The sequence below is a fragment of the Zymoseptoria tritici genome, chromosome 8 (assembly GCF_000219625.1).
Source record: "Zymoseptoria tritici IPO323 chromosome 8, whole genome shotgun sequence".
Lineage (NCBI taxonomy): Eukaryota > Fungi > Ascomycota > Dothideomycetes > Mycosphaerellales > Mycosphaerellaceae > Zymoseptoria > Zymoseptoria tritici.
Window position 1 is genome coordinate 2,361,038 of NC_018211.1, and position 21,364 is coordinate 2,382,401.

General features: G+C 44.5%; 3 protein-coding genes across 3 annotated transcripts; 2 read left to right on the plus strand and 1 right to left on the minus strand.

The window, feature by feature from the left end:
- Positions 1–191: 191 nt before the first annotated feature.
- MYCGRDRAFT_46937 (uncharacterized protein) lies at positions 192–1,628 on the plus strand (the record flags this gene model as incomplete). Its single annotated transcript, XM_003850150.1, has 2 exons — positions 192–501; positions 577–1,628. The coding sequence occupies 2 exons, from the start codon at positions 192–194 to the stop codon at positions 1,626–1,628; spliced, it is 1,362 nt and encodes a 453-aa protein (XP_003850198.1).
- A 274-nt stretch (positions 1,629–1,902) lies between these two features.
- Positions 1,903–2,525, minus strand: MYCGRDRAFT_18217 (uncharacterized protein; the record flags this gene model as incomplete). The annotated part of the gene is made up of 2 exons (XM_003850153.1): positions 1,903–2,063; positions 2,123–2,525. Coding segments are annotated over 2 exons (564 nt in total), but the record flags the coding sequence as incomplete, so codon positions are not given.
- An 8,930-nt stretch (positions 2,526–11,455) lies between these two features.
- MYCGRDRAFT_45767 (uncharacterized protein) lies at positions 11,456–13,174 on the plus strand (the record flags this gene model as incomplete). Its single annotated transcript, XM_003850151.1, has 1 exon — positions 11,456–13,174. The coding sequence occupies one exon, from the start codon at positions 11,456–11,458 to the stop codon at positions 13,172–13,174; it is 1,719 nt and encodes a 572-aa protein (XP_003850199.1).
- Positions 13,175–21,364: the final 8,190 nt, after the last annotated feature.

The window sequence follows — 21,364 nt, forward strand, 5'->3', positions numbered from 1 at the left end:
CCTTCGTATCGACGACTGCTGTCGAAGTGGCGATGCGCAGAGCAAGTGGCTCGGACTTCTTCCCAGTTCTAGAGTCCAATGGTTGCATGCCTTGATGTTATCTATAATGGCTTGCATCGCACAGGAACACTCATGCTACGGTCAGTACCTTTTCATCGCTTCTTCTCTTCAATATCATGTCTGTTCCAACCATGATCGACGAAAAGGAGCTTCTACTTGCCGAGGACTTCAACAACGACGACGTCTCAAACGACATCGAAAGCCAGAATGAAAAATCACCAGAGGCCGAGCACGAGCAAGAAGCAGGATTCCAGACGACTCAGGTCATCGCACTCTGCTGCGCTGCAATAGTCGAACCGGTGGCCTGCTTCTGCATCTTTCCATTCATCGCCGAGATGATTCAAAAAACAGGCGGAACATCAGGATCCGATGTGGGCTTCTGGGCTGGAGCAATCGAGTCGCTGTTCTCGGTCGTCCAAATGGGCGTGATGATGGCGTATGGTGAGTTGTTGCTGGTCAACGATGACTGGTCGTATACACTTCTGCATTGCGACACCAAGCTGACATCGGCACTAGGACGAATGTCCGACAAGTTCGGCCGAAAGCCGGTACTGGTCTTCAGCCTGTTGGGCTTGAGCGTAACCACGATGCTCTTTGGCCTGAGCCGGTCCCTCCTGCAGATGGTCATCTTCCGTTGCCTCTCTGGACTTTTTGCCGGCAGTGTGGTCACCGCCCGCATCATGGTGTCGGAGAGTTGCACCGCATCGACCGAAGCCCGGACATTTGCCTGGTTCATGTTTTCACGCAACCTGGGACTCCTTCTGGGACCTATCATTGGTGGTCTGTTCGCAAACGTTCAGCTCTTCGACCAAGTTCCGATCCTGAAGGACTACCCCTACTTTCCGGCGACATTCGCGGCTGGTGCGACATGTCTTCTTGGAACCATTTTGATCGCAGTGCTATCCAAAGAGACCCTCACAAAAACGAAAGCTGAAAAGAACGGTCCAGCGAAAGACGCGATGACTACACTGCAGCTCCTGCGAAGTCCTGGCGTATCTGCCGCGCTCTTCAGCTTTGGTTGCACGAGATTCCTGTCCCTGGCTAACACCGCCGTTCTGCCCGTGTTCCTCTTCACAAGCATCGACAAGGGCGGCTTTGGTTTCTCGCCACAGTCTATCTCCTACTTCCTCGCGGGTTGGGCGGCATGTCAGGCAATCTGGACGCTGGTATGCTTTGCGCCTCTCAAGCGTAGGCTCGGCAACGCTCGCGTGATGCAACTCTGTTCTGCCGGCTGGCCGCTGCTGTTTGCATCCTTCGCTGTTCTGAACGAATTGCTCCGACACGGTCACACAACACTATTCTGGACTTTCCTTGCTGTGCCGCTTCTACTCGGAGGTGGCATTGCAATGTCATTCGCGAGCGCTCAACTTCTGGTGAACGATACGTGTCCGTCGCCACAGGAGACGGCACTCATCAATGCTATTTCACAGACGTTGAACAGCGCCATACGAGCAGTCACACCAGCGATCTTCACCACTGTCTTTGCATTAAGTACGAAATATCAGATACTCGATGGACACCTGTGCTGGATAGCGCTCGCGGCGGTTGCGTTACCACTGAGCTTGTAATTACAGCATACCAGATAGAGAAGCAGAAGCCAGACTGCTGGAGCCGTAGGGAACAGACCTATGGTAGTTGATACCCACAAGACGAAATGATACATTACGACTTCTGATCCTCATCTGAAGTGAACCGGCGAAGACGATTGTGACGAACTTTCTACGAATTTTCTCAGTGAAATACCCATGTCTCAGATCAGATCACAGCTCATGGCCAGCATTCCTCGTGAGACCACGTTTGAGCGCCATTATCGAACTTGTAGTAATGCAGTCTACCGCCCTTCATATCCAGCATCTCCACTTCCTCTGGAACGATGACAACCACTCGAAAGTTCTCGCGAGCGAGCGGATCATGCAGGTCGTGGACTTCCGCCCAGAGCTTGTACTTGTCATGGTCCCATGGTATATCCGTGGCCTGGCCGGGCGGAGGAGCTAGGAATCGTCCTAGAGTATCGTATGATCAGTCGCGGGGCCGCAATAAATGGTTGAAAGACATGCAATACCTCTTTGTGCTGGCGGTAGCTGTCCAAAGGCAGCGGTCATCTCGGTTTCCCACGACCAAGGATGTTTATCATCTTCTTTCACAATTCGCATTCGCGACAGCAATGCTCGTCGTACAGAGCTTGCTTCTTCCGTATCGCCTGCAATGTCGTGGCCTAGGACAAAGACTCGTCCTCTGATCCTCCACTGCCTATTGCTATCCCGAGCCCACCAAACTGCTTCGCCTGAGCCACCTCCTCCAGAAACCTGCTCATGGTGGTCATGGCTTGGCCTACCACCACCGGCAAGGATTTCGGCAACTTTGGCGGTTCGTCCATCCGTCGTGAATGTTGGCATGTCGGAGCTGAAAGTGCTCTTGTTGCGTGGCGCTGGATTGGAGCCATCGTCGGGCAATTCAGCCCAGAATGAGCGAAATACAGTGAAGCGAACTCGAGGGTCGCCACAGCGAGACGCTCCGGACTCATTTCCATCTGGAGGCGAATGGAGGCTGCTGAAGGCGAATTCTCGCCCTTCCATTGCCGTCACATCCTCGAGAAAAGCTGACCTCCACGGCGCTTCGCCCAAGTGCTTTTCGTAATCTTCTGTCCAGCGTAGAACCATTTTCGCTCCAGTTCCTGTCCAGAAACCTCTGTATACGATCTAGGCAGAATCGGAGAAATATCGTGTCGTACAGTGGTCTGCGCTGCAAAGGACGACACGAGATGTTGTTCACTGCGGCGTATGACGAAACGCGTGGCATTCCCCCCAAGCGATCCGACCATGGATGTAAGCAATGACGATGACTCGTTGGACAGGCATTGTGTTAATTTAGTAGTGCAATGCAGGGGTGAACTTCAAGATTGAGAAAAACCATGTGTTTCTTGAGGTTATCGACCTAAAGACTATATAGACGCCGTAATTCCAAATACCTAAAAGGGGTTGGGGTCTTATCGCTAATATCCTATAATATTATATAGGATACTAACTACGTAATCAGGCTGTTGGAGTTAATATCCCTAGTCTTACCCTGTTTTATGAATTAACGCTAACAGATCGATACACCCCCGAGATCCGTTCATGTTATACTAAACGATCTTAACCCTCGCTCTCCTCGCTGTTGGAGTCGTCGTCCGAATCTTCGATTTCGGGGTCCTTCTTTGGCGGTAGTGGAATGTTAATGAGCGCCAGGGCGGCGGCTTGACGACGGCGTTAAAGTTTAAGAGATTCTAGCTCGAACTCGCCGGATCCGCTGGCCATAGCGTTGAAGACGGCGGCTCCTTAGCTTCTTCTACGTTGGTTCCCCGCTATCGCGGTTATAGCGTCCTCCTCGGCGTAGGCGTCTCTTATTATCCGGTCGGGAGTAGTAACGTTGCTCGATTAAGGTCCTTTAGGCAGAGGCAAGGGAGCGACCTTCCTAGCGTTACGGTTAATCTTTCTAGTCTTCGATTGCTTAGACTTAGTGTTAACGCCTATTACGTTTTCGTCTTCGTCCTCATCTTAGCGTTTGCGTTTCGCGGGCTTCTCGGCCTTAACGGCAACGCCCTTAGTAGGTTGCTTCTTTGCTAGTGCCTTTCTCTTAGTCGGCTTAGGCACAGGTATAAGCTCCTTCTCCTCTTCGTCGGAAGAGTCGTTAACAGGCTAATTACGTCGTAGGCGAGCTAGTAGTCCGGAGTAGCTACTATACGGAGTAAGGAAGTTTTCTAGATCGTTATCTCCTTTAGACTCTTCGTCGAGGGCGTCTAGGGCAGCCTAAGCGACCTGTCTCCTCTTTTTACGTTCCTTAGAGGCCTTAGACTTGCGATTATGTTCTTTTACTATCTGGCGTATAGTCTTAATGTCTGGGATCCGGTTGTTTCTAGCATCCGCTTTAGGCTTATTTAGGGTTTGGTCGTCCTAGGTCGGCGTAGCGTAGGCGCGAGTGTAGTTTTTTAATATCGTAGACGCAGCGATAGGGTCGATGCTTTTAATAATTCGATCCTTTCCTTCGCCCTTAAAGGTGCAGAGGGCCTCTAGGTCCTTAAGAATCTAAAGAAGTCTAGGGTAGTAGATAGTAACTCCGCTCTTAATATCGTTATAGATGCGTTTAAGCTAAGTAAGAATGTCGATATACAGGACGTTAATAATAAAGGGAGCTAACGGGTGAAGCTTTACTGAAATTGGCGCCTTAAACTCCTTTATACGGTCGATAGAGTTAAGGAGGGTAAGCAGGATGGACTTTAACTGCCTCTTGGGCTTTGACTTATTTTCCGTAGCGTCGCGTTAAAGTACTCTGTCTTCTCCTTTATTCTACTAGAACGCCTGCTCCTTCGTTGCGCTAAAGTTAGTAAAGCGCCCAAATTCTCTAGAGAAGTTGTTAAATGCATTTTAGTAAGTCTTAATAACCTAATCGGTAATTTTAGGTTGTTTGTCTAGAAGAGTTGTAGGCCTCTTAGCACTCTGCTGCCTACTAGTTGTACGTAGGGTCTTAGGAGTGCGAATTAATTTCTTCGTTAGGGTCTGCTAAGGTTAGTTCTAACGACGTAAAGTCTCTGTTACAAAGGTTCTACGTAAGGGGCCCTAGTTAAAGTTACCCTTTCCAGCCTTCTTCGCAGGGATAGGGTCGACTTCGGATCTATCCTGCAACTCCTTTTTAATGTTAGCGGCTTTAGACTCGGCCTTTTTAGCAGCTTTGCGTTGTTTCTCTGCCTCCTTCTCTGCTTTTAGGATAGCCGCTTCTCTTGCCTTCGCGTCCTAGTATGCTATTAGGTCCTCTTCGGTTGTATAACTATTCGTTCTTAACTTCATTTCGTATAACTAAATAGCTTTAAAGTCCCTAGCTTGCTAGGCCTAAAAGGCCTTATCCGATTGTCCGGTAACTAGATTAGCTTAATAAAGTGTTATAGCGTAATTCTTAAACTCCTTTTTGTCGAGGATAACTGTTTCTTAAGGAGGAGCGTTGTCCTTATTTAGGACTTTAGCTCTAGCTGCTGTAGTATCCTCCTGTGTGTTCCCGTCGTTTAGGACTTGTACGCTTTAATCCGGTATCTGCGCATTGCTTGCTACGCGCTAATTAAGGTAGCGGTGTCGGAACATATCGTCCTTATCGCTTAGTAGATCTTTAGCCGCTAACAACTCGCGGTCAACTATAGCTTTAGCTACTGCGTCGATTGCGTCTTCTTCCTTTAGATAAGGCTGCGCACCCTACTAGTTGTCCTAAACTTTATCTTGCGCACGAGCGGTTGCGGCCTTAGCGGTAACTTAACGTAGCTGTTCTAGAGTAATTAGATTAGTAGGAGTGTCGACGCGCGCGTTTAGGTCGTTAGCGTCGATGCTAGACTAGTTGTCGCCTATCGTAGAGGTGGTTTTCGAGTGTTTTCTCGACTTCTTGGTTAATTTAGGGACGTTTTCGAGTGCGTTAAAGTCCAGAAGTGGTGCCTCGTTCTCGGGGTTAAGGTTGTGCCTGTTTCTAGTGTTTACTATCGCGATAGTGCTACTATGCAATGTTAACACCTCTGCTAATGCAAAATAAGGTAGTTAAAGAAGAAGAGAAAGTAGAACTGCAAACGGAAAAGATATAAGCTCTAAGAATAAGCACAGACTAGTGCTAAGGAATGCGTTACGGGTTTAGAAGTACGCGTAGTTCGGCATGTGATAGCTGTTTAGGCCTTTAGCAGCTACTAATTTCAGTTTAGCGCAAAAAGTGAAGTGAATTTGGCTTTAAAAGGGTAATCCGGTCGATAGATCCCTAGATGTATACGTCCTAGACTACTTGTTAAGGTAGTAAACGTAATAATTTAAGTCCGCATGTAATGTGCATATAAGGCTATGTAATAGCTCCTGATCGTTATGCAGACTTCTTTCTAATAGTAAAGTTAGGCTAGGCATTTGCCTAGCCCTTACCCCCGAGATCCGGTAGTAAAGTTTTACTGTTAGCGCAGTCCTCACCCCCTAGATCCGGTAGTATTGTTATTCGGAGCTAGTCTAGAAAGGCGCGATGCCGTTATGCTAACAGCAGTTTTGTCATCCCGTCCGCGGGCATTAAGGTAGTTTCGACCTATTCGACCTTAAGGTCTCCGGCTTAGTACCTCTTACGCAGCTAGCACTGCTGTATATCTACATGCCTTATCTTAGTGTCCAGCTTTTGGCCTTGTGCAGTAACGACTCGAATAGTTTGCTTGTTGTTATATAACAACCTCCCCTTGCTGTTAAGGCTTAAGTCTATGTTTTTGAACACTCGTTCCCACTAGATTATCTCCGTTCTAGCATAGCTAAGTGCATACAGCTCTAACTCCGTAGATAATTTGGTAACTATAGTCTACTTCGTAGACTTCTAGTCGATAATTCCTCCAAACAAGAAGAAAACTATACCCTCTAAGCTTCTTCGCGTCTCTAGATCGTCTGCGAACGACGCATCTAAGGCTCCGAAGAACTCTAGCGGTTGCGATAGGTAGGTAAGCCTACTGTCGTCTTTGCTATACTAAACGCTTAATTAAGAGCTTTGTAGCAGATATCTAATGCAATAATCTGCTGCTTTAAGATAATGTTCGGCTAGATTTACTAGATAACGTGCTAATAAAGAAACTGCAAAAGCGATATCCGGTCTTGTGTAGGATGCTGCGAAGTTAAGAGAACCAACTTTTAACTGCATCTCCTTGATTATGTAGGGTTTCGCTTTTTCTTTTGCCGGTTCCTAATCAAAGTTTATAGGTAGAGGTGTATCCGCCCTTTTTTTAGTTAATAAGATATTGTATCTTCCGGCGACCTTCTTAATGTAGGTGTCTTAGTTTAGCTACATGTCCCTAGTCTCTCTGTTCCGGATAATTTTAATTCTATAGAAGTAGTCGATTAGGCCTATAACCCTTATCTCGTATTTGGCTATTAGCCTTTTCTGTATATCTTCGGCGTGAACTTTGTGTTTATAATAAAATGCTAACATAATGTTATCGACAAAGAAGAAGATTATAACTTTTCTATTAGTGTATAGGCAATTAACAACTTGCCGTAGTCCAAGCTCTTCGACACCTTTACTTAGATCTCCCTACTATAGCGCTAGGGACTCCTTAAAGCCGTAAAGGGCGCGAACGCATTTTAACAGTATGTTCGGGTCTCGAAAACCGTCTAGGGGTTAAAGGTAGATTAGCGTCGGCAACTTAGAGTTTAGAAAGGCGTTTACGGCGTCTATCTAGATTGTTTCTAGGTTAAAGTATGCTATAATCGCTATTAACAACCTAAACAGCCTCGCTGCGAGGGTAGCTGCGTACGTGTTAAGCTCGGTTAACTACAAGTCTCCTCTTGCACAAATTCGAGCCTTAAACTTCTCTAAGTGTCCTTTTAAGTCTTGCTTGTATTTGAACACCTACGTTAACGGGACGGTTAGGTTGTTTCCTACTTAACTTTTAGGGATCTAATAGAACGTTCTAGTGTCGAGAGCCTTTTAAAACTCTGCTCTAGCAGCCTTTTCGAATTCCTCTAAGTACTTGTACATAATAAGGTCTTTCTAGCGCTTTAGTTCTAGCGGTAAATCTCCGATAAGGATAGGTGCGTCTTTTGCGGATGCTCCTTCCTCTATAACCGCCTTTATCGTAGTAATAGCGTAGACTTTAGCTATCGTCGCATAAGTCGCGAACATTCCTGTAGTGTCGAATAAGGTCATTTCGCCAAAGTTAAAGTCTATAACCTCGGTGTTAAAGCTTCGAGGTAGATGGTAGTCGATCATTCTCTGCCGTTAAGCCGATAACGTTAGTTTATCGAGCTCATCGTCCGGATCTATCTGTTCCAGTCCCCGCTTCTAAGCTTAATAGAAGGGGAAGAGTTAATTATCTATGTATTCGATGCCTTAGACACTAACAAACGTTTCTACGATGTCTTCTCGCATCTCTTTAGGTCTGTTGTAGGGGATTGTGTATTCGACATTACTGTCGTCTTAAATTAGAGCACCTCTTCGGAAGGATTCCGGAATTTCGACCTTATCACCTTGTCTAGCGATGTAGCTTATGTACATAGCCTCTTGTAGGTTATAAAATTAATGTGCTTCTGTAGCGTAGTCTAGTTCGACATTAATCGCAAGATTAAGTAGTACTACTATGTTTAGATTAAAGTCGTAGAGTCCTTCGTACTTTATCTTCTCGTTGAATACCACATCTCTTGTCCTAATCACCCTGTCTAGGCTTGGAATCCAGATTCGAAATATGTTGTATCCCTCGAACCCGACTAGGTATCCGATTCTTGCTCGCTCTATTATCTTCTCCCTTTTAGGGACGTCTTTTGGATTGGTTTTGTGTACATACGCTCTCGACCCGAACTTATAGATGTAGGCGATATCTGGCTTCTAGTTTGTCGCTATTTCCTATAGGGATTTGTAACCTAATGCTTGCGTTAGGGCCCTGTTTATAATATAGGCTGCTATTACGTAGGCTTTATTCCAGAGATCCTTTAGGAGCCTTAATTTAATAATTAGTGTCCTTGCTATCTCGACGATAACGCCGCCGGCTCGTTCTGCTAGGTCCTATGCTTGCGTATACGGTACTAAGGGCTTCTACATTACTAATCCCTTACGGAGTGCGGACTAAAACGTCAATCCGTACTTGGGGTCTGCGTCCGATCTAAGGGCGAATATTTCACGACCTATACTCTTTACAAAGGTCTAAAGTTCCTCGAAGTATCGTACCAGGCTCGCTTAATTAGTATTCGGCATCGTCCAAACGAAGTGCAGGTGTGTCGTTAAATCCACGGCGTGAAACATGTATTTATCTCCGTTCTTTGCTATGTTAAATTCTACGATATCGGCCGTAACGTCGGAAAAAGGTGCTAGCATCTTAATCTTAACCGGTTTTCTTCGAGAAACGATTCTTTTTAACTTGCTCTAGGCGTATAAGTGGCATTCGTGCATTTTAGGGGCCGCATCTCCATTTTTTAGATACTCTACGCCTTTAATAGCTCGATAGAGTTCTAATATACAATCACCCCCGATATAGCCTATAACTTAGTACTATTAGGCCTAAGAGAGGACTCTAGGTCGTCTCGTAGCCCTACTGTCCATCGCGAAGGCGACGAGCCGTGTTTGATCGGCTAGTTAATCCCTTTTTAACGCCATCTCGACGCTTAGGGGTTAACTGTTCTTGTTAAGTAGCTAGTTGATAATTTCAATCCTTACTTTCGGCATAGTCGCCAGGTTTAGGTATAGTAAGCCGCTATATCGCTTGATTTTGGTAACAACTGCTCTGGATTTATCTATCTAGTTGTCGGTCCTCTTGTCTAAGAAGAGGCCGAAGTCTCTACACAGCCTAGTCGACACGATGTTAACATGAAATCCGGGTATATATAGGACGTCCCTTAGTAACAGCGTAATCGGCTTGCCTGAGGGTAATAGGAACTGCACTTTTGCCGTGCCTCTTGCAGCAGCCTTCATCTGTTAGTTCCCGGTGTAAATCGATACGTTGTATGGTATATTAACGACCTTAAATCCCGCCATAGTTGGATTGTTTACGATATAAACGTTCGAGCTACTGTCTAGAAGCTATCGATTTTTCTCGTCGTAAGCTTCGGTCGACATTACTCTGAACTAAGTTACCGCTCTAATAGCGTAACTGCTATACTGCGTCTTTGGTTCGTTAGAGACGATTGTCCTACTTAAACTAGGTATTCCGGACCTAGTCTATTCCTTTAGTACCTTAGTAATCTTGTAGTAATCCTTTAGTCCTATAGTAATAGGGTCTCTAAACTTCATCTGCTAGAGGCACTTAGCCTTGTCCTTCTTAAGGACGTTCCGGTAGTTGTCGAGGAATTTCTTATCCTCTTTTGTTATATCGGCTTTATTAGGTCGAAGACGATAGTTAACGATAGGACAATCTCCTAGTTTTGGACACGCTTTGTCGGCGTCTTTACCCGTATACGGTCGATAGGTCCTGTCCTTATTGTTAGGCCTGTTCCCTCTGTTTTAATTACCTAAATTAGTTGTTGCGTTAAATATTACCTAACCTGTTCCGGTAATTTAAGCCTCTTTAGACCCAAACGTGGCGTTTGCACGGAACTGCTTGGCCAAGTTGCTAGGATCTCTGTTAATAAACGCAGTTACGTCGTGAACGCATTAACTAAGATTATTCTTGCTCGCTAACAGTCTTCCTGTAGTAACATCAATCTTGTCTTCTACTATCCGCACGAAGTCGTCTTTTAGGATGCTAGCGGCCGGATAGTGTCCTCTAACTATCTTCTTTTTAAGCTTAATCCACTTCTGCAGGTGCATAAGGATGTTAGACGACTTAGGTCTAGACAACAGGTCGTTGTGTTGTTTAGAAAGCATTCTACGCCTCGTTGCGTCGTCCGGCGCGAATGTCTTAGTTACGAAGTCTATCCAGCTTGCTAGTGTCCTAGACTAATCGTTAAGGTCGTCTAGGTACGTTAACGGAATAGTCCGGCTAAAGTATTTTTTAAAATCTTCTTTCTTCTTCCTAAACGTCTCGTAGATGACGGATTCTCTAGTGTAGTTCTTTATTTTAGAGTCGAAAATGGCTTTATTTTGTTGCCACTTTATGAAGTTCTCGCCTTCCAGAAGTTAAGTGTCTGTAAGGCCCAAATCCGTCTTGTTCGGCATGTTTAGGACCTTTGGTTCTGAAGTTCGGTCTACGGCTATACCGTCTTTAACTATTAGGGTTGTCTCTCGTATGTATTGCTACACATAGTTGTCAATTGCCGCCGACTTAGTGTTTAGGTACCATTCGTCGTACTTGGTTTAATCGGTGCAGACGATTTCTCGATGCTTTAGTCCTGTTGCGGTTAGAAAACCTAACGAGTCTAGCTTAAGACCTTCTATTGTTGCTTGTTAATGCGAAGTTGTCTTTAATCTTGTTGTTCAAGTCGAAACCGGGCTTATAACTGTTAATTTAGTAGTGCAATGCAGGGGTGAACTTCAAGATTAAGAAAAACCATGTGTTTCTTAAGGTTATCGACCTAAAGACTATATAGACGCCGTAATTCCAAATACCTAAAAGGGGTTGGGGTCTTATCGCCAATATCCTATAATATCATATAGGACACTAACCACGTAATCAGGCTGTTAGAGTCAATATCCCTGGTCTTACCCTGTTTCATGAATCAACGCTAACAGATCGACACATTGACAACGCTGGTCAAACAGGGGTGGTCTTGTCCATGTTCCATGTCAATATTCCCCCTGCGGGCCAGCGGCCAGCCTCATCTTTCGTCCGTGTGTCAAATCCTTGAAACGGTTGAGGTGTCAAAGCGTAAAACCCGTCCTTGGCTCGTCACTCTGATCGATCTCTCCTCCCAGTGCTCTGTTCATCTCAATACCGGTTTTGTCAATCTTCATCGACGTCGATCCGACTAGTGCCCGCGGCTCCAATCTCTCCATGATGCATACGATGAAATTGTTGTCAGGCTTGTCACTGCTTCTGGCCAGCAGCTCAGCACAATGCTTTGATCCCTCCCCAGCCTTCCCAGTCCCGAGTTGGGGACAAAATGGCCAAAGTCTGGCCTCAGTCTTGGAATCAATCGAAAGCAAAATCTCGACCATCGTCTCTAAGCAAGCCTTCAATGCCTCTTCCTTCTCCATTGAGTTGACGTCTGCGTCGAATACTATCTGGTCCATGCACCACACAGCTGCCCACCGCAATGAGAACCGGCCTGGCACAGAGACCGTCGACGAAAACAGCGTTTTCCGCATCTCTGCAGTCACAAAAGTCTTCACCGTTCTGGCTCTGCTTCAAGAACACCAGGCGGGCAGCTTGAATCTGGAGGACCCGATCAGCAAGCATTTACCAGAGCTCACCGGAGAGATTGCATGGGCAAACATCACCTTGCGGGCCCTTGCCAGTCATTTGTCCGGTATCCCGCGAGAGTTTGCTCACAGCGATCTCATCAATTCGCTCGAGGATCCCACTTCTGTTGGTCTGCCTCCGGCTACAAAGGACGGCTGTCCGACGTGCGACGAGTACAACCACTACTTGCCATGTACCGCTGAGGACTTGCTGGAAGCCGTCCGGAAGCTCGACCCAGTTTTCAGGCCGAATGACAAGTCGACGTACAGCAATGTCGCATTCGAGCTCATTGGCATGGCCGTGGAGAAGTCGACCGGCAAAGACTTCGGAACGTATCTTCAAAAGGAAGTGATTGATCGGCTGGGCATGAAGTCGACATCGATGAACCCACCATCTACCGACAAACGTGCCGTACTTCCAATCTGGTCCAAGGGCGACAATTACTGGGGCATCGACGCGGGCGTGCAGAATGCGACTGCTGGAATGTATGCCACCTCTTCCGACATGAGCAAGCTGCTACAATATATACTGTCCAACGCCAATCAAATCGTGCCCGGCGTGAACTGGCTGCTGCCTGTCAGCTGGGCTACCGGCTTTAGAACTTTCTACGGTATGCCATGGGAGATCTTGCGGACGGAGAAAGTGCTGGAAGCAAGGCAGCGACCCGTGACTTTCGTCACCAAGTCTGGTGGCATGCCCGGCTACTATTCCAGGATCACTCTGATGCCGGAGTATGGCCTTGGCCTGACGATCCTCGTCGGCGGAGAGACGGAGTTGTTGAGTGAGCTCCAAGAGCTGATCACGACACGTTTGATCCGGGAGGGTGATCCGATCCTGTGGTCGGAGCTGGCTGACGCTTACGATGGTCGATATCTGGCCAAGGACAGCTCTCTGAATTCTTCTCTCACGATATCGACGACACCCACTGGAGGCATGAGGGTCACCTCATTCATTAGCAACGGCACCGATGCGTTGCAGAAAGTGTTCGGGAGAGAAGCGCACTCGGAACGATGGCATGCGCAATTGATTCCAACAATGCGGTACAAGGACGAGTCCCGGCGACGAGGGAACATCTGGCGGCTCATCATCGTGCCAGAGCGACTGGACCAGTCCGATCTCGTGTGGGACGATCTTTGTGGTACCGATGTGGACACGTCGAGATACGCGGGCATTCCGGCAAACGAATTCGTCTTCTGGCACGACGAGCAGGCGGTCGAGCTGCCGGCTTGGAAAGTGAAGTTGGAGAGGTCCAGGAATGATAGCAACGTGGACGCAGATGCTCTGGTTGTCCAGGGTGCGACGAGAGCTCATCCGGATATGTAACTTCCGCCAGTTCAAGAGAGTGCTCCAGCAGAGCGGTCAATGCGAGCTGTGCGCATTGTAGCCAAGTGAAATATCAAGTCTTCATGCCGGCACATCGTTCTAAATCGTATTGGACGACCGGTTTCTCGTACTTTCGCCTTGTCCGTCCAAGAACATTCTTGCTCGATATGCGATACCGCGTTGTCCCAGTAATCCTCTTACTTGAGAAGGGTATACAAGACTTCTGTTTAGGCGCAATAACATAGGTGACATTCGCGACTGCAGTACTTTCGAGACCAGAAGACTGGTTTGGCCCATTACTGTAATTTCTCGAGGATGTTACTATGTGCTACCTCAACGAGTCCGCTAGATCGTCTGATCGAAAGGTAAACGTAAAGACTAATCCGTATAGTAACTACTAGCTAATAACTAGCTTAGATCTAGCGCAGACTCTCTGCTTAGTAGTTCTTACGGCGCAAACTTTAATTTTGCTACAATCTTATCGATGTCTGCCCTAAGCCGGATTAGGGACAATAGTAATGCCCTTACGGTCGTTAGTATAGATTAAGTACGCGTGATTAGCTAACTTATAGAGTCTTTATCTAACTATATTCTTATTTACTAGAAGAGAAAGTTACGACTCGCTACCTTTATACTTAATTCGTAAAGTTACTACTATAGTAGAACGAGATTAGACCGGTTTAATTATTTACCCTACGTATAGTAGTAACATTTTACCGAAACGCTATCGAACGATACTAACCTTTTACTAGATAGCTTTTATTATGCCCTTAATATATTTATATCTATATTCGCGGCTACGATATATATAGATTATATATATTAGCCTATAATTACGTACTAAAGAATATTAATTACCTAAGGAATATTTAGGATAACTATAAGTTACCTTTCGCTAGTATACTATAGGTACTAATTAGTATCTTATACCTAGACTTAATATAAAGTTATTTCTACCTTTATCTTTTAGCTTTAGTAGGGCTAATATATAATAGTAGTTATAGTTTATAGACTTTTTCGTCTACTTATAGTAAGTACTACCTACCCGTTACTTATAGACTAGCTTCTAGTAAGCTTTTTAGCGCTACTAGTTATCTATAGATACCTAGAAGATAAGTATATATACTAGGTTAGACTTCCGCCCCTACTTCGGATTATCTTTAAGTAAATTTTCTTTAATAGAGTTATTAAAGATTTACTCTATAGAGATATCTTAATAAAGGTCTTAATACTATAGTAGGTAGAATCGACTACTACTAACCTAAGGCACTAAGAGGTAAGTATATAAGTACCTTAAGGGCGCGGTATCGAGCGTAGAATTATATTAAGAAATAAGTAGTAGCTATAAAGTATATTAAGTACTACCGACGACTAGTAATGTTATTATTAGATCCTTAAAAAAAGGAAGAATCCGACTACTATATATCGCTAAGACCTAAAACTACGCTATACCGTAAACTATATTTAATACTATTTGCCCTATAATATTTTCCTCCCCTACTTATTATATATCTATACTATAGATATAATAAGTACTACTTAATAGCGACTAAGTTCCTTAATGTCGTCGTTACGAAGATCTAGCTTATTAAGCTAGTTCTTAGCGAGCTAGTCCTCTTCCTTACTACCGAACTATAGGTATTACTAGTAAACCTATTCTATAGTCGGTACGTATCTGTCGGTAACGCGACCGGAGGTACTAAAAATAGGTAGATCCTTAGTATTAGTCTTAGCCGAGGGGTTACGAGCCTTACTCTCCTCGACTATATTACCCTTAGTATTAATAGTTACCTTTAAACCCTTACTATTATTACGGTCGTTAATTTCCTAGGCTATTTCCTTAACCTATAGCTTACTCTTATTCTTAGCTAGTATAGCTATACGCTCGGTATACTCCGTATCGCTCGCGCTTACCTTCTCGTACTTACTACCGCTAAAGTAGCTATTATTAAATCTAAAGGCTTCTTACTCTTACGGACGGACGTAGTCGGCTATAGTAAGGAAGACGCGAGCGACTAATATAGCGCGAGTCTTAGTAACGTACTCCTTACGGTAGAATTTAGACTTAGAGAAGAGGGCATCTTAGTTAGCCTTAATACCGGTATCGAGGTAGGTAGTAGTACTAAGAATAGCGTTTAATAGAGCACTCTACGTACGGATAACTACCGAGGCGGGGAAGGGCGTAGTCGGTATACTATAGTTATTAGGCTTACTAGACGGAGTCTTAAAGCTAGGTATACGTATAGAGTAGGAATAGGTAAGCTTAGCGACGGTACTAGCTAAGGCATTCTCGATAGTACTACCGGGCTTACCAGCGATAAACTATAGTAGAGTAGTTATACGTAGCTTAGTTACTAGTCCGGTAGATCTATACGGAAGTAGTAGATAAGAGATCCGAGTAATACCGGCCTTTACTAGCTAAAGATACTAGTTAGTCTTAAATTCCCGAAGATCCTTTATAGTAATTATCTTATTAGTAATTATTAGAACTATCGTATTACGTAGACTAAGCTTAAAGCGAGCATCCTTCGTACTAGCCTCCTTATCTATACCCTTAGCGACTTTAGAGTCGATAAGTACCTACGTACGCTCCTCTATATTAGTATACTACTTCTTCTAGTATAGGTATATACCGGGGATAATTAGGGTATAGTTCTCCTTATCTTTATCGCTAAGGGAAACTAAACCTTAAATTATTATTACTATTAACTTATTACCCTCGAGCATATCGATAGGGTTATAATCTATATACTTAAAAGTAGTAAACGCCCCGGAAGCGTAAGCTTAGCGTAGTACGGGTATAAGTAGAGGTTTATTACCTTATCTAGTCGAAGAAGGTAGTATAATACGTAGTATATTAGGTCTTAGCGTATACTCTACTATATTAGCGAGTAGAAGTAGTTACGTAACTAGCTAATGTCGTTAGTACTAGGGGGTATAAGGAAATAATAGTAATATATCTTAAACTCGCTCTTAAAGATATATAGAAGGTCGAAGTTCTTCTACTAGCCGAAGATATTAATAGCGATCGTACCGTCTAGCTAGAACTAATCGTAGACTCCGGGTAGTATAGCTTTAGCGGCTATAGAGAAATCGTCGTTTATTATATAAACCTCGAATACTAATTTATTAGGGATCTTATAGTATATAAGGTAGGCGTCGCGGGGATAAGGGGACCGAGTAAACTTCTTAATATTAGCGTAGGCCTTATTAGTTAATAAGAAAGCCGTAATACGATTACCGGTATTATTCGCGTAGTCGATAATACGCTATATAGCGGTATCGTAGCTAAGTACGTTAACGTAATACCTAGCCTTTCTAAGAAGCTAATACTAATACGCGAAGTAGATATAGTAACCGTTGCTTAGGTAGGTAGTAGTAAGAGCTATAACCGTATTAACTTTAGTATAAGTAGCTACGGTAATTATAGCCTTATCCTTAAGGCGAGTAAGCTTCTTAATTTTCTCGATAACTACCTTCAAGGCGGCTTTCCGAATAGTACTATCCGGAAGGTTAGTAGTTATAGATATATTTAGGCGGAAGTATATATAGTTATCCTTAATTCTAGCCTTTATAGCTATAGTCTTAATACGGCGGTTACGACGACCTAGCTTATCTTTAAAGTCGTTGTTACTAGTATTATCCGTATTATCTTCCTTAGTATTATCGCCGCGCGTAGCTATAAGCGTAGTAGTAGTAGTACGGGTACCTACGCGTAGCCGCGTACTCGGCCGAGTACTCGCCGTATCCTTACTAAGAGGACGTACTTCTTAGTTATCGATATCTTAAAGGGCCTCGGCTAAGAGCTCGTCTTCCTTAACTTATCGTACTACGCTAGTATCGAACTTATTCGTAAATTTAGCGCTAGAGCGCGTACGGCCGCGGTTAGGTAATAAAGTACGAGTAGGCTTAGGGCTATTAACCGGGCTCTTAGGGTAGTTAATAGTAAGGGCGGTAGTAGGGTAGAATCTAATAAGCGCGCCTTATATCTTAATACGGTATTAAGAGTAGAAGAGTAGGTTCGCCTTTATCTTATTACTATAGTTATTAATAGCCTTTTCTAATTCTTCTAATTCCGAGCGCGTAATTACGCGTATAGTAGTATCCGGATCGTTCTTAACATTCTAAACTACTAGCTTAATATCGCTAATAGTAATTTTAGTCGTACGGGTAGTACGGGTTTTACTAATATTAGTAATTATCGTATAAGTAAGCGCGTAGGGTTAGGGGTTAGGGTTAGGGGTTTATTATACTTATTTATATAGGCTAGTCTACCTTTATACCTAATCTAAACTAAAGCCCTATCTAAGCCCTTACTACCGACTCTTTTAGCCGTCTTTAGAGGGGAGGAAATAGACCTACGCTCCTACGTAAAGCGCCTCGCGATGTACGGCACCGTAGCTACTCCTAGCCTAACTACGTTTTACGGTATCCTTTTAACTATCTCCCGAGTTAACTAAACCGCTAAAAAGAGAGACTACCGATAGGCTAATCTGTATCCTAACGTAAAATATTGCTCCGGTAATCGCTTACCGTCTATCGTACCTTAGGTTTCTAAACCTCCTAGGTAACGGACGAGGTATACGTCTCCTTATCCGCCCGAAACTATAACCCCGTCTCGTTAAGGGGGAACATCCCGCTTTAAAACCGTCCGGTAGAGCTCTATCCTCCCTTCGTCTAGCGTATCTACTATCGGAGACATTTAATTCCGATTGAGCCGCTTATATACTAGTCTATAAGTACTTCCCGAACAGTTTAGGAAGTACCGTCTTCCCTTCGGCTAGAATTCCTCCTCTAGCGATCGTCGTCGTCTACTCCTCTCCCCTACTACGCTGTCGCCTTCGTATTCCTCTAAGCCTCCTACTACTCTATAGAGGTACTAGTTTTCTTCCTCCCGCTCCCTAGCTTTAAGAGGAAGTAGCCGTAGATCTAGGGTATACGCCTTATATCTACTACTAGGCCTTCCGGATAGAGTTAATTGTCCGGTACGGAGCTAGTCCGGGCCTCGCTAGTCGCCTACGTCTCCTACGTCGTAGCGTAGCCTTTTAACGTCCTACCGATCGGACGCCTACTTTTATCTTGAGGGAAGAGACTCCTTTTCGATAGGGTAAACGCCTAATTTATCCTCGAGGGATAATCTCCGCTTTTACGTCCTAGGTCGACGGAGCTACTTTACGTCCTACCTATCGGACGGAGCCTTTTTATGTCCTACCTATCGGACCGAGCTACTTTACGTCCTACCTATCGGACGGAGCTACTTTATGTCCTACTTATCGGACCGAGCCTTTTAATATCCTACTTATCGGACCGAGCCTTTTAACGTCCTACTTATCGGACTGAGCCTTTTAACGTCCTACTTAGGATAGTATATACTAGGTCTATACCGCCGCTTCTTCCGCTTCCTCCTTTATAGCTTCCTCCTTCGTAATCTCCGTCGAAATTTGCTCGAGGATCTCGTTAGCTCGCTTCTAGTATCCTATATTTAGAAGGAAGTCTACCTTAGTAAACTTCGTATTCGTAGTACCTATTTTCTTATATATCTTCTACTTTGCCCGTCGTTCCTTCCTCGAGAGCTAGCTCGTCCTATTTTCCCGGTAGTAAGTCTCGTATCCTTAGATAAATTTACTCGTATAGACGTAGAAACTATAGGTATAGAAGGTTCTACGCCGATACTAGAGGAAGCGCTTCTAGAAGGACCGTAGCGCCTTTAAAAAGTAATTAGCTCCTCGTAAGTCCCGCTTTAGGTAGCTTTCTTCTGGTATAATCCGGGTTAGGCTCTACTTCTTAGCCTCTTTAGCTATATCTTCCTCTCTCTTCTAGCGTAGGAACTACTAGATAGAACGGCGGTCTTCGCTAAGGCTTCGGTCGCGAGGCTAGGACTCGGGTATCTTACGGTACTTCTCGTAGAGCTTATCCTCTGTTAAGCGCCGGAAGAACGCTTTAGGTTTCTAGATTAGTAATCCTAACTTCTGTAGCGGACTTTCTTCCGGAGCGTACTTCTTTACGACCTAAAAGCTAGTTTTTAGTACTTTAAATCGCGAGGGTAGGGCGGAGATTCCTAGGAGATTACGAGTAAAGTAAAGGTTAGAAGTATAACCCGAGATCTACTTCGTTAGCTTCGTAACGTCCTTAGTCGTCTTATCCTAGAACTTAGGAGAGTCCTCGGTAAACGCCGTGAGGAGAGGCGCGCTATACTCGAACATCGGTACGAGATACTACTAATAGACTTATAGGCGATGCGCGAAGCCCTAACTATCCGCGTCGAGGGTTAGGAAGTCGCTTCGTTTCCCGGCCTATTCGAGCCGGCTCTTAAGGTACCTCCTTAAGTTAATCCCTCGCGCCGTTACGGGAAATCCGAGGTAGGTATATACCTCTCTCCTCGGTACCTTCGTACTAAAGAGGTAGTATAGTAGGGAATATCGTACTATTACGTATAGTCTATATCTAGCTTTAGCTTTATATATAGGTCGGAGGATAAAGAAGATACCTACGGAGATAGGAAGACATCGACGACTAGTACCTCCGGAAGGACCTTCGATACGAACATAAGGCCTAATAGTATAGAGCACTTAATACTACCTCTTTTGCCCCCCTACCTTTTACTCTAATTATATAGTTTACCGCCCTTTTTACCCCCTATACTACCTCGTACGTCTGTACTACTACTATCCGCGGGAGATCGGAACCTTTAGAAGTTCCCCCCTTATATTTTAGTAGACGATATAAGACTCCTTCCTTCGCGAAAGCGGAGAAGGAGGATATATAAAGGATAGGTAGTAGTATAGAAGTACAGAGCGGCTATAACCTCGATAACGGCGCCGGTCGCCTTACGAGTACTTACGACGTATACGACGAATACCCTCCCTCGAAGAAAGGATTACGATATACCTCTACCCCTTAGCTAGGGCAGTAGGCTTAAGTACCTAAGATTAAAGTCTAAGTTTAAAATATAAAGTACCTTAATATATAAATCGCTATATATATATTACTAGATCTACTACCGAATATACCCTACCTTAATATACAAATTGCTGTATATATATTACTAGATCTACTACCGAATATACCCTAAATATACGAACATATAGATATATTTCCTATGCCCTACCGAGCTATATACCCTACGCCGAGTAGCTCGTCGATATAGCCTAAGAAGGAGAAGGAAGAAACCGAGGGAGTAAAAGAGTATATAAAAAAGGGATACTAACATCGTATAGAGGCTCGGTATAAAGCGCTCTCGTACTAATATATATAACCGCGCTACCGGACTCGGATGTACGCCCTTAAAGCGCGACGCTATAGCAGAGAGTATATCGACTATAATAGGCGCGATTTAGGGCGAAAAGAAGCCTCCTAGGCCTAAAATCGTACTACTATAGCTTTTCCTATACCCGACTATAGCGGTTAAAGGTAAGCGCGACGAGCGGCGACCGCATTTTATCTCTTATTTAGCGGCCCGTAGTACCCTATATACTCCGAAAAGAAGAACGAGCGAGTAAATATGCCCCTTTAAGTACCTAGAATATCGTACCGGTCGCGGTAAGAGTTATAATAGATATAATAGATATTAGAGATTATTACTCCTATACCTATACGAACGACTACGCTACCGAGCTTAGCTATACGCCTTTAAAACGCGACACTACTACGGAGATAATATCGACTCTAGCGGATATAAAATAGGGTAAAAATAAGCCTCCTAGGGCTAAAATCGTACGGCTATAGCTTTTCCTATACCCGACTACCTACCGAGGTAGGTAGGCTAGGCGTATAGCGTACCCTATACGTAGCGATCGTAAAGAAAGGAAAGAGAAATAGGGTAGAAAAAGAGCCCTCTAGTACCTAGAGAACTTTACCAACCGCCGCGGTAGCTATAATAGATATACTAGGCATTAGAGAATACTTGGTTACGTAAGCCGTCCTGTACTCTCGATAGAATAGCTATAAGAAACGAGACTAACTAGCTATTATAGCGTAGGCGTCGCGAATACCCTAAGAAACGTCGCCCTATCGTACCGACCGTCCGACTGCTCCTCGGTATTACTTTCCGAGGTAATAGTAGATAATATCGCTACGAACCCTATACTAGAACTAGGGAGCATATAAACCCTACCTAGATCTACCGATACTAGGTTCTCAGTACGAGAATGCGATATATAGTACTCGGCTCTAGCTAGCTAAAATAGTCTA